General features: G+C 39.6%; 3 protein-coding genes across 4 annotated transcripts in view; 2 read left to right on the forward strand and 1 right to left on the reverse strand.

Annotated features, from left to right (window-relative positions):
- The first annotated feature begins 553 nt into the window (after window positions 1-553).
- LOC115267363 (ADP-ribosylation factor-related protein 1) lies at window positions 554-8,858 on the forward strand. The gene is made up of 3 exons (XM_029874347.2): window positions 554-749; window positions 826-1,250; window positions 8,638-8,858. The coding sequence occupies exons 1-3, from the start codon at window positions 657-659 to the stop codon at window positions 8,723-8,725; spliced, it is 606 nt and encodes a 201-aa protein (XP_029730207.1). The 5' UTR covers window positions 554-656; the 3' UTR covers window positions 8,726-8,858.
- The window catches only part of LOC109416354 (translin-associated protein X), a 43,580-nt gene continuing 37,370 nt past the window's right edge, over window positions 8,762-14,971 (reverse strand). The window contains exon 2 of the mRNA XM_029874346.2: window positions 8,762-9,554. Within this exon, the coding sequence (XP_029730206.1) occupies window positions 8,879-9,554 (676 nt within the window). The 3' untranslated portion in view covers window positions 8,762-8,878. The remainder of the gene's footprint in view (window positions 9,555-14,971) is intronic.
- LOC109416353 (calcium permeable stress-gated cation channel 1) overlaps window positions 12,331-14,971 on the forward strand; it is a 30,971-nt gene continuing 28,330 nt past the window's right edge. The window contains exon 1 of one of the 2 annotated variants that reach the window (XM_029874344.2): window positions 12,331-12,728. The gene's annotated coding sequence lies outside the window, so the exon portion shown is untranslated. Of the gene's footprint in view, window positions 12,729-12,872; window positions 13,346-14,971 lie in introns of those variants that run through there. The other variant, XM_029874345.2, reaches the window with a different exon arrangement.

Genomic DNA, 14,971 nt, shown 5'->3' on the forward strand with positions numbered 1-14,971 from the left:
ACCTGATCTAACCTCACTTTGTTTGACAATTCAGCGAGCTGTTTACAAGAGTTTTCAAAATGTTAGAATTTTTGACGAACGGCAAAAATTAAATTCATGTTTTTCGTTCCCAAACCATTGTGATACGAAAATCTTGACGAAAATATCGATTATTTTCAACACTACTAGTAAAAAATCAATCGTTTAACTATAGTCTGTGGCTTACGTGTCATATAAAAAACCAGCCAGGACAGGACAGAGGGGAACGATAACCCACGATTTTTTTAACCCCGGAGTCCCCTAAATGCACGGAAACAAAACTTATTGATTGATGCACCAAGCGGTAAGAAGAAGAATTTTGACATCCAAGCGGTGTGCCGTTTACATCCATCGACCAATCAGCGACGAGGATCTAATCGACGGCACACCGCTTGGATGTCAAAACTTCTTCTTCTTTTCGCTTGGTGCATCAATCAATACTCAATCATCACTAAATTGAGAACTCGTTTTGTCAGCTAATACAATCATCAAAACAGAATGACTAATTTTTGATGACGACCAAAAAGCAAAACAATCATCAATATCACTTCAAAGTAGTTTTTTCGATCACAACCTGTGGTTTCGCGAGCTATTTTCTGTTATTTATGTAAAATATTCCAAATTGTACAGTATTCAGGATGTACACACTTCTCAGCGGATTCTATAAATATCTCACACAAAAGGACGAATACTGCATACTGATCCTGGGCCTGGACAATGCTGGCAAAACGGTAAGCAACCCAGACTGGAACGAAGTGATTTGCGTGGCATCGTACATATGAATCAATCTCCCCACTTGAATTGCAGACCTATCTGGAAGCGGCCAAGACCAAATTCACCAAAAACTACCGCGGGATGAATCCCAGTAAAATCACCACCACCGTGGGGTTAAACATTGGCCAGATCGACATTCAGGGCATCCGGATGAGCTTCTGGGATCTGGGCGGCCAGCAGGAACTCCAGTCCTTGTGGGATAAGTACTATTCGGAGTCGCATGCCGTTATCTACGTGGTGGATTCGAACGATCGGGACCGGATGCACGAATCGAAGGAGGTGTTCGACAGGATGATTGCCAACGAGTACCTGTCGGGGGTCCCGCTGCTTGTGCTGGCAAACAAACAGGACCTGCCGGATTGCATGGGGGTACGGGAGATCAAACCGGTGTTCCAGGAAGCGGGACATTTGATTGGACGGAGGGATTGTCTGGTGATGCCGGTGTCGGCGCTGACGGGGTGAGTTGTATAGGGGAGATCGGGGTGATACGCGCCCTTCGAAGGAATAACTCTATTTTATCCATGAAAAGCTTGAAGTTCAATATGCTTTCCTCCATTTACTAAAAACTGTAATTCAAAGAACGATTGGCAAAATATGTATTGTTTTTCATTGTTTGGGGCGGGATTTGTGGGCAAATCGCGCCATTCGAACCGCTCTTGAAAATTAGGATTGTGGTGTGTGGCTTCGTCAGTGGTTTGAGTGCTGCATGCCGCATCACGGCGTTTTTTCTACGTTATAGCTGACGTTCAAAAGAATTACACATTTAAAAGGTTCTGATTTCTTGCTCTGTGCCACAGCAGTCATAGGGTTTCGCGCCACTTGGGCGGTGGCTTCTATATTCGTCTGTTTTCCACTATAACTCAGTCAATTTTGAACCAATTGACTTGAAATGTTGTACACGGGTAGATACTATAGGTACCTATCTCACCACATTCCAAAAGTTGTGTCATTTGCAGGGTGGCCACACAAAATCAAAATTGAAATTCCCGCATTTTTCCCGCATTAGTTTTGATTTTTCCCGACTTTTCTTAATATACCTGTTGAGATTATAATACATCCAAGAGCCAAGCTTTTAAGTGGATCTGTAATCTTAGTGCTATATTTACAGTGCCATTGTCATACTAGGACAGTTCACATTTTTTGGAGACATTAACAAATATATCACAACAATTTTACATGAAACATGTGCTGGAAATTAGTTTATTTTTCTGGTGGGTTTGAAACGTAGATGAAATCAATACTTGAAGTTATTTCAGTCGGAATTCCCAAAGTTTTTTTTTAACTCCTTGAGAAATGTTTGATCAAGTTCCTATGAAGTATTTCTCTAAAAAAAACTGAGGGAATTAGCAGTAAACTCCTTAGAATTACTCTCAAATATTAAAAAAAATGGTTTCTATAAAATACTTTTAGGTGGGATGAAACGAAAAAAAATATAGCTGAATTTGTATTCTCTATCCCTGAAAATAGCACTTACATTTGTAGCGTGATTTGATTCTTCAGAAATTTTAGAAAAAAACAAATATTTTAAGGACCTATGAAATCACGTTTTTGAATAGCTTACTTGGTTACTTGTTGATTTTTTTTGGTGGAATCTAAAGAGTAGTAAACACAACTTCTCAAACAAATTATGATCATTTTTTTTTTGTTAAATTCCTCTAGGAGTTCAAAACGAATTAATAAGCATTCAAAGCATTGGATTAATTCTCCATCTAAAAGAAAATAAAAAAAAATGGCTCAGTTAGGCCTTTGAACAAGAAATGAGCTAATATTCTTCCAGTACTTGAGACATTCTTGTCTTTCAAGATTTCATTAACAATTTCCACCGAAAATACCGCAGAGCTGTTTCTAGCCCCAAAACTGTCATAAGGCAATTCTCCATATTCGCATTAGGAAATAGGTCAAAACACGTTTACAAAGTTCACATTTCAAACAAGTTTTGCATTAGTTACACTAGAAGGTTTTCTAGATTATTTTTAGCTCTACTGAAAACACTCCAAGAGTCTCTTCAAGTGTTTCGTCATAAATTCTAAGAGCTGCTAAATGTTTCAATAAATATTGTAATAAAAAATCCGCCAGACGTTCTTTCGAAACGATTAAATTTATAATTCCTTTAGTAATTTTTCAAAAACATCGGAAATTCTTACTATTATGGCTTTGATATTACAGGGAGCATCAGAAATTCGCTAAAAATACCGTTAAAGGTTCCTACAAAGCAATTATTAGAGGTGAACCAGCGTCTGGCTGAAAGCCTCTTTAATAAAGAAAAAAAAAAAAAAAAAGCAATTATTCCAGGAAGGTTTTCACTAACAAATTTTGAAATTATTTTAAAATCTTTTGTTGAAAATATTAATTGACACTTGGCTCAAAACTCATCCAAGAAACAAAAATTGTACCACCACGAACTTCTACAGAAACCATTAAAATATAAACTCTAACATTATGACACAAATTTTCTCCAGTCAGAAAATTCTCTTCAAAGTTCGCCAAACATTTCACCAAAACACAAAATCGGCAATGAAAGAATAGAAAGTGACTACATTGAACATTTTCTAAGAAAAATGTTAGAATTATTGTTTGGCAGTTCTACTGAAAACTATTACAATTTTCTACCGAAATTCTTGATTTTTTGGGATATTTTTCACGTTTGAAGGCCTTTTCCAAACCAATTCAAAAATCAGTTTTTTTTTTTGAAATATCGATAATATGTTAGTGCCTAAATTTGAGATCTAATGTTGATAATAAGAAGCTAGTCAACTGGACATTCTCTATCAAACAAGAAATCATTTGCAATTTGAAAACCAATATTCATCATCAAATGTTTGGATTTAGGAATTTGTACGTTTTACAAGAAGCCTGTCTCAAATCTACTTATCTGTTAGAAAATCCATGAACTAAAAGGTTAACCTAATCTAAAAGCTTTGTAGGAGGAATTGAAGAATGCTGGAAAACTTGCAATTTGAAAGCACAGAATGTTACTAGGCTCAGTGTACCAGTTATGGCTATAGTACCTCAAATTCGCCATAGTTGATTTTCAACCTTTAACGATGCAAATCAACAAGAAAAAATATGTGAACGAAAGATCATAGCATAGCATAGCATAGCATAGCATGAATACTTGCACAAATCTTGGATGGAGTTGCAAAGCTGAATGTATCCACTGACATTGCTGATGTCGCTACTATTTACAATGTCATAGACCCACTCAGCTTCACACACCTGGCCAAGTCCTTGCAAGCATTTATATTTCCAATCATCAACTTAGAAAGAGCCCAGAACTGAAGCAGCTTCCAATAGATGAACGGATATTGAAAATAGCGAATTTTCAATTGATATGTATTTGATATATATAGAGTGGTATAAAGAGTGTAATCAGAAAGATCATATATGTATGATCATTTAACATTATAATGTACAAAAAATAAATCAGAAGGATCTCACCAAGTTCCATTTCTTTGGACGATCGTATTCACGCCTCTATTTTTTCATGATGCGTTCTTCCGGTATGCAATCTTCACAGTCTTGACGCGCACACCAATGTCACCGCAAAGTTTTGTTGGTTCAAATTCGCAAAACGTCACCTACAATTTCTGTACAGCATACCCACTTTATCTTATTTCAATTTTCATTTTATTCACCAATTTCAATCGTTTCGCCTTCTGGAGAAGTTTCATCGCAACTACACGCCGGTCAAACTGTCTCAAACAGTTTTTCAGGAAAATTCCTCGGCGATTAACCCTTCACGGCACAAATCAGACTCACACTTTCTTCGTTCCGCCTTGAAAGGTGCAGGCCGCATTAAATTCACCGAGATGAGACGACGAGAAAAAACGCGACAGAAGGTCATCGCTAGACACCACGAATCATGCTCACATTATGTAAAACTTCCCGACTAGTTTTTTGACGCGAAGCTAATGCACCGTGCACTGCACTATCTGGGTGCGACACGAATGCACAATTGTGTAAAGTGTCGTTAATAAATAAACAAACAAACAAACTATCTGGGTGGCGTAGTGCCGGGAGCCACGCCACCACCAGAATCGCGAAAAACAAAACAATTTTACAATTTTCTTTTCAGTGGATCACATTCATGCTTTAGTAGCGCACTTTTTTATTTTCCCTATGTAAATCTTCTTCAATATTCACTTTTCACTATAAGAGTCACAATTTTCAAAACCTAACATGCCTAATTAGCAGACATGTTTCAAAATTCCATACCGCCTTGGAAAACGCATGCCCGTCATTCGTCAATATGCAGGCCGCATTAAATTCACCGAGAAAAGATGACGAGAAAAAACGCGACAGGAGGTTATCACCAGACCACGAATCATGCTCACAATATGTGAAAATTCCCGACTAGTTTCTGGGGTGAAGCTACTGCCAATATGTGAACGAAAGATCATGTTCATAAAAGATGACAGCGGTCATTTAAACTTCCCATTTTGCTCAAATTATGATAGAAATAAATCATTTTCCTTAAAATTTCGGCTTCTATGCACCCTATTGCGCCATAGTGTACCAGTTATGGCAAATCCCATAAGGAATGCATGTAAATAGTGCGAAGTGGAACCGAAATTCCTATCATTGGCACACGCCGTAATAATCTAATCTAATCTAATCTCACACTAACGCAGCCATTACTTGAATGCATCCTGGAAAATGAAGACTTTTCAAGTCTATCATTTTTCTTGTCTAACGGCCAGGCCAACTGCGCAGCATGTACCGCAGAGAAGATTTCAAGGGATAGAAAGATTTCAACATAGTAAATATTTGAAAACATTCTACACCTTGAAATCGAGGGGAAAGATGGAAGCGTGGACCTCCCGTACCAAACGCTTCCAGATAACGATATAGATATTTAAACATGTTCGCATGTATTATTATGGTGATGTATACGGTGATTTGCTAAAAAATATTGATTAGTGCGCCAGGAATGGTGGTAAGATTCTTCACTGAAAAGAGAATAAAAGATTAAGTAATATATACAGAATAAGGCATAAGTGATACACTCGTTACAGTTACTATTTTTTTAAAAAAATGGTATTATTATACAATAAAATTACCTGAATCCTCCTGAAACAAAAGGTTTATTAGAAGTTAAAAACAAAAAATAAATTAAAACATAACCATTACAAAAATTCATCAAATTTTAATCTGGTATGCTACCACTTTAGGTAGTAAAATAGCAAGATTAAAATTTGATGCAATGTGGTAGATCTTACACCGTAACGCACCGTTCTAAGGTGATCTACCCACGTTACGGGAACTATCATTGGCACACGCCGTAATAAATAGTAAAAGTGGGTTTGGCTCAGATTTTATATTTTTCCTGTTAAGAATGAAAACAAATCTATCGTTTGACATATCGACGACATTCGTCTGTCTTCTTCTTATTTTTGTAGAAGTAGTTTTCCTTAGATAGTGCGATAACTGGTACAAGCACCCTAATTGTTAAATTGAGAGATAAATTAGTAAAAAAAAAATCACGTTCTGGTGTGTTTCAAACCCATGACTCCGTTTTCGATAGACCGGCGCATTAACCAGCTAAGCCATAGACATTTAAAAATTGTAAAGTCTTGTAAGAATCTTGATTTGAAGTTAGCAAAGTACTGAAATAAGGTTTGGGTTTACATTACACAGATAAAATTAATGAGATTTACACGTCACGTAAACTTCAGTTTAGTCATGTAAACTTAGTGTTATGATAGTTTACATGATATATCATGTAAATTTGTGTTATATGTCATCAAGGGGCTAGTCGCTTGGAACATTGTGCCAAGAGGTGCCAAGCACACCGTCTTATATGCTGTGTGGCACATCTAGGCACTCTGAGGCACAATTTTGACACTTGAGTTTGGGTGAAAAAACTAGGCAACCATGTGTATTTGACCTGCAAAATGAAAACAAACAGTTGGTTGTCTTGGTAGTTGCCAAGCAAAGTCTGAATCATCAAGCAGTGGCACTTCGGGGCACACTGAGGCACAATTCAATACCCAGTGGCACACTGAAAATAATTGGCGCAAGTAAAGATGTGCTCAGCGACTCCCCCTTGTATGTCATGTAATTACACAGAGTCATGGTGAATTACATGACATATAATCTAAGTTTACATTATATTTTATGACTTTTACATGATATGTCATGTAAACTTCTGTGATATCCCACGCTCCAATCATGTGCATCATATGTCACAGAATTTTGCACTCTTTTTTTGATCTGTGTACAAAATTCCCGATGATAAACAAAATTCCCGACTTATTCCCGCATATTTCCCGACGAATTTAAATTCCCGACTTTTTCCCGCATTGCCCGAAATTCCCGAGTATGGCCACCCTGCATTTGGTTCAAATATGACTGAGTTATAGTGGAAAACAGACGAATATAGAAGCCACCGCCCAAGTGGCGCGATTCCCTAATTCAAACGCCAACGATGATTTGGAGTTACAGCGAGAATATGCGCATTTTGCCCGGAGTGTACTCTTGAGGAAATTAAAAATATTATTGATTAGTGTAAAACTTACAAGTGGTGCGCCTACAATTAAGGCTTGTGCAATTTAGAATCGAAGCTTAAGCGCTTCATGTTATAAATATAATTGTTTAATGTGTTACGTTTAATATTCGTGCGTTCTTTGTGTTACATGTTTTATTTTAATTTATAAATATCCCCAAGAATATTCCCCTAATTTTAATGAACATTTATAGGGTTCCGGCAGAATAGAGGCCCGTGAAATGCAATCCTATTTTGATTACCAACTTTCAGGCTATTTCGTGCAGCGGTTATGTATCTACTAGCGATACAAACCTTTCCCTGACACGGACATCAAGATATAGAATTTCTAAAACGTGTTTTTGAATGTGACATTTTAGGAAATTGATGAACCATAATATGCTGAAAGCCGAAAAAAATACCTGTTGTAGATTTCTAGTAATAAAACCCGAATCGGGATGCCCGATGCCTCGTCATACTGTGATCGGAAGGTGTTATCCATCTGGATAACAAACACAATCATGGTTTGTGTTGTGCTGTACTAATTGATCATGTCTCCTATTTGTGCATTTGTAAGGTTCCTGTGTCGTGATATGTTAATCCTTTGTCATAATTAATTTTCTTTTTTTTTGAAACATGGCGCCCAACGTGGACCCTAGCAGTTGTAGGGTTCCATGTTGATTGTTTGTAACGTGGCGCCTGGCTTGCTCAGTCGGTAGAGCATACTAATCCTGTAACCGTGTTTCGTCTGACAGGTTGCCTTTTTGTTCGCAGCGTTACTTACTTTCTACTTACTATTTATGTTTTGTCTAGGAATTTCTAATCTTACGGAGGCCTTCTGATTCAGGTTTTAATAAGAGATGTTTACATTTTAACATTGGCGTAGTTAGCTCTTTCTTTTTTTTCACTCAAAGAGGAGAAAAAGAAGGATGAAAGAGGGGGCACATGCCCCCTCTTGCATCCCTCTCTTTCTCGTGTTTGTTTAGGAGAGTGAGTAAGAAAAAAGAAAAAGCTAGCTCCGCCAATGCATTGTGATGTCCCTGATAGGGAACGATTCACTTATCTGATAATTGATTTTGCCCGAAATGACCTGAAAGTAGGCAATCAAAAATGAGATTGCTGGGATCTCAAGGTGCTCTTTTACTCCAGAGCACTATAAATGTGCATTAAACTTTAAAATGTTTACAATTTAACACAAAATAAAACTTGTAATACAGTGCGGACAGATTTAACTTTGAGAAAAAACATTAGATCAATTGAAACTTATTATGACGTAATTATCGATTTATGATCGAACCTGTTGTAAGGACATTTCTCATTTTTTCTACTAAACCAACATTTTTCCCTTTCATCTTTTTCAGGGAGGGAGTTGATGAAGGCATCAAATGGCTGGTGGAATCCATCAAACGCAATTCCTTCGCCCGTCCTCCGAAAACGGAGGACACATGATAAGTGGATCGACTGAGGCAAGTTTCCCGTGTGCAATTTCGTTTACTGATCGTGTTAAACTCACGAAATTTATTCCAATTCATGTGTATAATGCCACTCAAGACAGAAAGAAATGGTATTTAATGCAAATAAACTTGTAATTAATTACCTGAACTAAAAGAAAACTCCTTCGTCGTCCTCTGCGTGGTCCTTGATTCCGGCGAATGCCGAATCGTCGGTGCTGCCCCACTTGGCTGCCTCGCCGCCACGAACCTTTACGTTGTAGCAAACGTTTTCGCTCTTCAGGAGACTTTGGCGCAAGGTGAACAACTTCTGCGAGAACTCCCGATTCTTGGCATTGCTCACCGACATGAACCCTTTGTACAGTTCCTGCAGGAACCGACAGTGATCGAAGCAACTGTCCACGTCACCGGAACCGAGCGAGTTGATGCACTTCCGCATGACTTCGCCAGTCAGATCGCCCACGCCCAGAACGAACTCCATCGGCGGCATCAGGCACATCATGTCGATTGGCTCCGGCTTACTGTCCGGTTCCTCGTCAGAAGACGCCTCTCCTTCGGCTTTTTCGTTCGGTTTCTTGGGCTGCTCCGGCTGAACCTTGTTCTTCAGCATGTCCTGGATCGTGTTCCAGTGGGAAATGTTCGACGAGCCGACGTACTCGCAGAAAGTGAACGCCTCGATGAATTCCTGCAAGCCGGCCGTGTAGGCACGGAGAAATTGGTACGGGTCCTGGCCGTGCAGTTCCTTGGCAATCGTAGCAAAGTTGGTAAGGCATAGCTGCTGCAGGCGGTGCTTTGCCTCTTCGCACACTTTCGATTGATTGTTTTTCCTGGGGAAATAAGATGTTATGAAGAAATAGGTTAAACGCATAATCAAAAATCTGCTTTTTTATCGGAGAAAAAGACAAAACGGGCTTGGTGGTCTAGTGCCTACCGCTTCTGATTCGTATGCAGAAAAATCCATTTCCCCCTTCCTTCAAAGTTTCACAGAAACGTGTCAATCTACCATATAACGCGTACAATTTATGCAACCAAGCGAACTGTGCCGATTCTTCTTCAGAATAATCAGCATACAATCTATTACCTAAATATATCCCCTATTCAAGGATCACATCACCGACCAAGGGTGACTCCAAGGTCTCATATCCTACCCTACTAACAAAATGCCCCATCCTTGCTGGTTGTGTGGACGCAGAGTGCTCTAGGTCTCTAGTGGCAACAACCATCATACACTAGCATTCCTGTCCCTTCGTAACTGACTGTAAGGACTTGGCCGGCACCCGTATTGATCCAAAATGTTTGAGCTGCTTAACCTTCCTTTTGCATCACGCTGACGTAGTATACGGTTTGGGCACAGACGTAGGCGTAGTATGTGGTTTGGGTCAAAAATAACCCTAATCCCAAAGGAGGGTTAAATTGCACTTTGAGGATAAGTGGCATGTCCTAGCTCTTTATTCAATTGGATCTCAGTGCAATTCATACCAATTCAGAATTCAGATCAATCACGGAGGAGCAATCATTGACATGTACAGTATAGTCAGTCTAAGCTAAGCTAAAGCTAAAAAAAAAGTAACAGTTGGCTTCTTTAGCGGTGTTGAGATAATTCCATATTCAGAATCTGCATGCAAAACTGAGCCGAAATCCAAATTTTCATGAATTTTGGTGCCCGGGAACCTATTTAAAAATCAGTTTGAAGTTTGTATGGGAGCGATTTGTCGAATCACCCCTCGTCGCATTTTGTACTGGGCGGAGCTGTCAAGTAGTTGGTCAGCTGTCAAAGGGTGATTTCGAAAAATCTCTTCGAAAGCGATTTTAGGTACCAAAACGAAGTTCTAAAAATCTGAAAAAAATCATGGTGGTTCAGAAAAATGTGCTCTTTCGTATAAAATCAAAAAAATCATTACATTTTTCTTAATTTAAAAACCCAATTCCGCGAAACTTGTGGGAAAAAAATCTCGAAAACATCATAAAACTGTAGCTTGAATTACTTCTGCAAACTCTTTCATTCATAACAATTGAAGGAACACCGTACCATCGATGGTTTGGCCAGAAGCCTATAATCTTGGACACGATAATTAATGTCACATCTCATGAGAAAATCGGATGAAATTGAATGAGAAAAGCAATCAAGTAAAAGTTCGTAGGATACAGTGCAGTATCGAAGACCTACCCGATTTCATTCATAGCAAACAAAGTGAAGTGCTTTTTCCCTTGATGAGCGATCATACAGACAAGTTTGATGATGATCTCTCTCTATCTAATGAAAATGTTATTTGGGAAGATGCATGAACTATTCTCAGCGTAATTGAAAGCAATCACGAAAATGATCCGAATGATGTCGTGAGTGAAAATATTTTACCTTCATTACAGCCCAGCTGAATTGGAAGGACGAGAACCGAAGAATCCCAAAGAGGCGTTGGATTCCACAAATAAAATCAAGTGGCAGATGATCATACCTATATACACCTGTATCCAGTATGATCAATGATCAGTGATCATGCTGGGGACGACGGGTTCGATTCCCAGTCGGTCTAGGACATGTTCATAAAGGAAATTTCCTTGACTTCCTGGGGCATAGAGACAAGCATAAAGAATCTTCGTAGATGCCACACGAAGAGAGCAAAAGATGCTCCCAGTTAAAAACTATGGAAGTGCTCATAGAACACTAGGCTGAGATCAAAGGCTGGGATGCATGCTTTGTCTCAGTGAGGACAAAGAAGAAGATCGAGTTCTTGTGGCGAAAAAGGATTCAACCAATGTGATGCTGACCCCTGCTTGTACAAGAAACTTTCGAATGGTGACATTTTTGGTGACATTGCTATGTGATGTGCTGAAAGATGACCTATAAAATGATGAGGCAATTATACTGCCGTTCTACGCATAGTTGTCCCATGTTATATGGAATTCCCATATAACATGGGACAATTATGCGTAGGACGGCAGTATAGCATGATACCTCAAAATTTCTGTTCGTGAACAAAATGCGTATTTGAATTATTACGATAATTAACAACCCATTCAGTCTATCGTAAAATAGTCCAATACCTGTTATCATCCATGTGATTTGAGATATCATTTGTTTACATTGTACGATGTTATGAACTATTAGAAAACGATAATCTGTATCAGCATTGTATAATATTATAATATCGTCATCCAGGTCAAGAGTCCAAATTTTGAAGCGTAAAACTAAAAAAATACAAATGAATACAAAAGCAAAATCAAACAGAAACAGAGGTTTCACATAAAAAGTGGTACAATAATTTTAAAATAAGGAGAACGTTTGCTAACTTTTCGCTAACTGGGCGCACTGATTCACGGATTTTGGTTTGTTTTCGTTTCTAAGGCAATCTAGCGTTCATCACCCTTCTCTCTCAAGCAGCCACAGAAGATAGCAATTTTGTGTTTAATATTTACATAGGGAAACGTTTCCGTATGAAAACAGTCCTATCCTCCTCGGCAGCGAAACAGAGAAAGATGATCAAACGTCAGATTGCCTTCTAGCCATCATCATCATCAGCTGGGTGAGTTTGACAGTTCTCAATCGTCACTGCCGTGTGATGGTGTCATCATCAGTAGGGGGGTTAGTCATCCAATCAGTCAGTCAGTCCGAACCAAGCACCAAGCACCCATCCAGTCTACGACGAAACTTTTATGCGAAAACTTGCACCCTCATAACAAAACATTGGAATCGCTCCATCGGAACGGAACGGAATACCACCATCAGCGTCAAAGCCTCTCAGCAGGACAAGCAAGCTGCTGGTCGTCGCGCAATAAACACACAATCAAGCGCTCGGTCTTAGTTCGGTCGAATCGCGGTACGGTACGGTACGCTGGCTGGTAGTGCGCGACACGACACCAAGGCGGAGTGAGCAGCCGAGAGAAATCGGAAGTGACCAGAAAGTGGCAAATGCCTTGGGATTTTCAGGACAACCTAGAGTGAGATTCGCAACTGCAGTAGCAAGAGAGCTGGTCAACTATTAGTGCACTCCTGATTTGCAGGGGTAAGTGGATGACTTGAGGCTAAGGTATTTTGCGTGACACAAATCAACTTCCTTTCGGGGTAGGCAGCAGCAGCAAGCATATCGGACTGTGGGGATGGGATGGGTAGATGGGGTGTTGTGATATGGCAGCGGGGCAACGATGACGAATAAGTGCCACGGTGAAAAGTGTTCCGATAGCAATTATGGATAAAAGTTGGTATTGAAACAACCAAAACGAAACGGAAATGTGAAATTGCAAAATTGCAACAATCTTTCGATGTGTGGGTGTTTGTAGACTGAAAAGTCAAAGTTCAAAAGTTTAGAGACAGCTTTCCGTCAAGAAGATTGGACGTTTTTGATAAAGTCAACATTTATCTGCCACACTAGACCTCACGATCGAAGAGGTTCAAGAAGCTCCGAAGAGACACAGAGTAGGCCGCAAATTTGCAGAAAGTATATTAAGTAGAAGGGGTATAACGCCGCGAATCGCTTACTGCGATTACATCTTGCAAACTGCGCCGTGGTCGTGGTGGTTGTTGTGTTTTTCTTTTCGCTTTTATATGACTTATCCAATCCAATCGACTAAGGAAAGGTGGCAGCAGGCGGCCTATACCAAGCGAGGAGACTCGCGCGATGAGGTAAGCCACACGCGTTCAGCAGAGTCGTCGTCGTCGTCGTCGTCGTCCAGGTGGTTGGCTTTACCTATATCATTTGCTGACTAGAGAAAAGTCAAAAAGTGAACTGCACTTTTTGATCGATGAAAACGTGCAGGTAAGGTAGCACAATCAAAATGCTATTAGGGAGCTGAAGCTAACAGCAAAGCCCAGGGCTGGTAGCGGTGATCTATATTGTTGAACAAAGTCACAGAAAAATAGCAAATATTAACTCGAACGATGTAAAATTTTAATCAAATTTCTACAAGAACATCTCGAGGAATTATTCTAGCGAATCTACCAGGAAAAGAGCTGTTCGGTTTAATAAAATATGTCCTGATAATGAAAAGTATGACTGAAACAAATTTAAATTTTCTCTCACCCCTCCCCTCGAAAAAAATACTGATAGCCAGGTTCTTCCAGAGTTTTTGTTGTTGTAGTTTCCATCTTTGTATAAAATCCTACTAAAATTTTGATAATTACATTGTTGGAAAAACAAATCTTGAATTCAATAACTCTCTTGAAAATCCACTACAGCGATCTCTAGGGGATTATCGGGATATTTTTTCAAGAAATTTGTAAAGGTTTTCTGTTATTTAAAATTTGATTGTGGAATCTTTGGAAACATTATTGGAGGTATCCTATATAATGTTCAATTTTAGAATATTTTACAAAATACTTATGACATAACTAAATAAATACAATACAATACTAAATGGACTTCTAAGAAAAACAATAGGAGTATGCTTACAGAAGAAAATATTGCTAGAATCGCCAACAAATTTCTTCGGAAATCATAGATATATATCTAGTCTAGTCTTGTCTACACATACACAGACATCATGGAAGAATCCTGGAAAATGATAGAATCGACTACTTCTATCATTTTTCTTGTCATTATCAATACTTGCAGTGAATCAGTGATGCATTACAAGTATTGAAGCGGCCAGGCCTACTGTGATACTGTATAACGTGATAGATATCACATATCATTAATGCAGTGGAATGTGTGTGTACCCGTTACTCGAATGTTCCTCGTATTATCCATAATATTAGTCCAAAGTCACGGTAAAGGCTGGGTATGCTGCGCAATTCAGATCCCATTGTGATCCACTAGCCTCTGCCCAGCAACTCCTATCCCTACCTCCACGCGGTACCGGCCGGAAACTATGAGCAACCTTAGGGAAGATCGGGTAACCAACCCCGGTGGGACCTTTGGTCGTAGGCTGACAGGGAAGGGGGGGTTTGCTTCGGCAAACCTGAGCGTCTGTTCTCCAGGAGGAGCGGCTCACAACAGCGTCTGATCCCCATGTTAGGGGCGGCTGATCTACGTCCGAGTGCCAGGGAAGGACTCTAAGCTCAACTGTGCACTATGGTCCTCCGGAAAGTAGGGGGTTGGTGTCAGGCCCTACGAGCCAGCCGCAAAAACCCATTGTAACGGAAAATCAGCAACAGAATAATACGAACCGAGACCAACGGCAACGACCCCAGCGAACAAAAAGGACTTGCGATTGGAAACTCGGTACGTGGAACTGCCGATCTCTCAACTTCATTGGGAGCACCCGCATACTCGCCGATCTACTGAAGGACCGCGGGTTCGGCATCGTAGCG

This window comes from Aedes albopictus, unplaced genomic scaffold (assembly GCF_035046485.1).
Source record: "Aedes albopictus strain Foshan unplaced genomic scaffold, AalbF5 HiC_scaffold_135, whole genome shotgun sequence".
Taxonomy (NCBI): domain Eukaryota; kingdom Metazoa; phylum Arthropoda; class Insecta; order Diptera; family Culicidae; genus Aedes; species Aedes albopictus.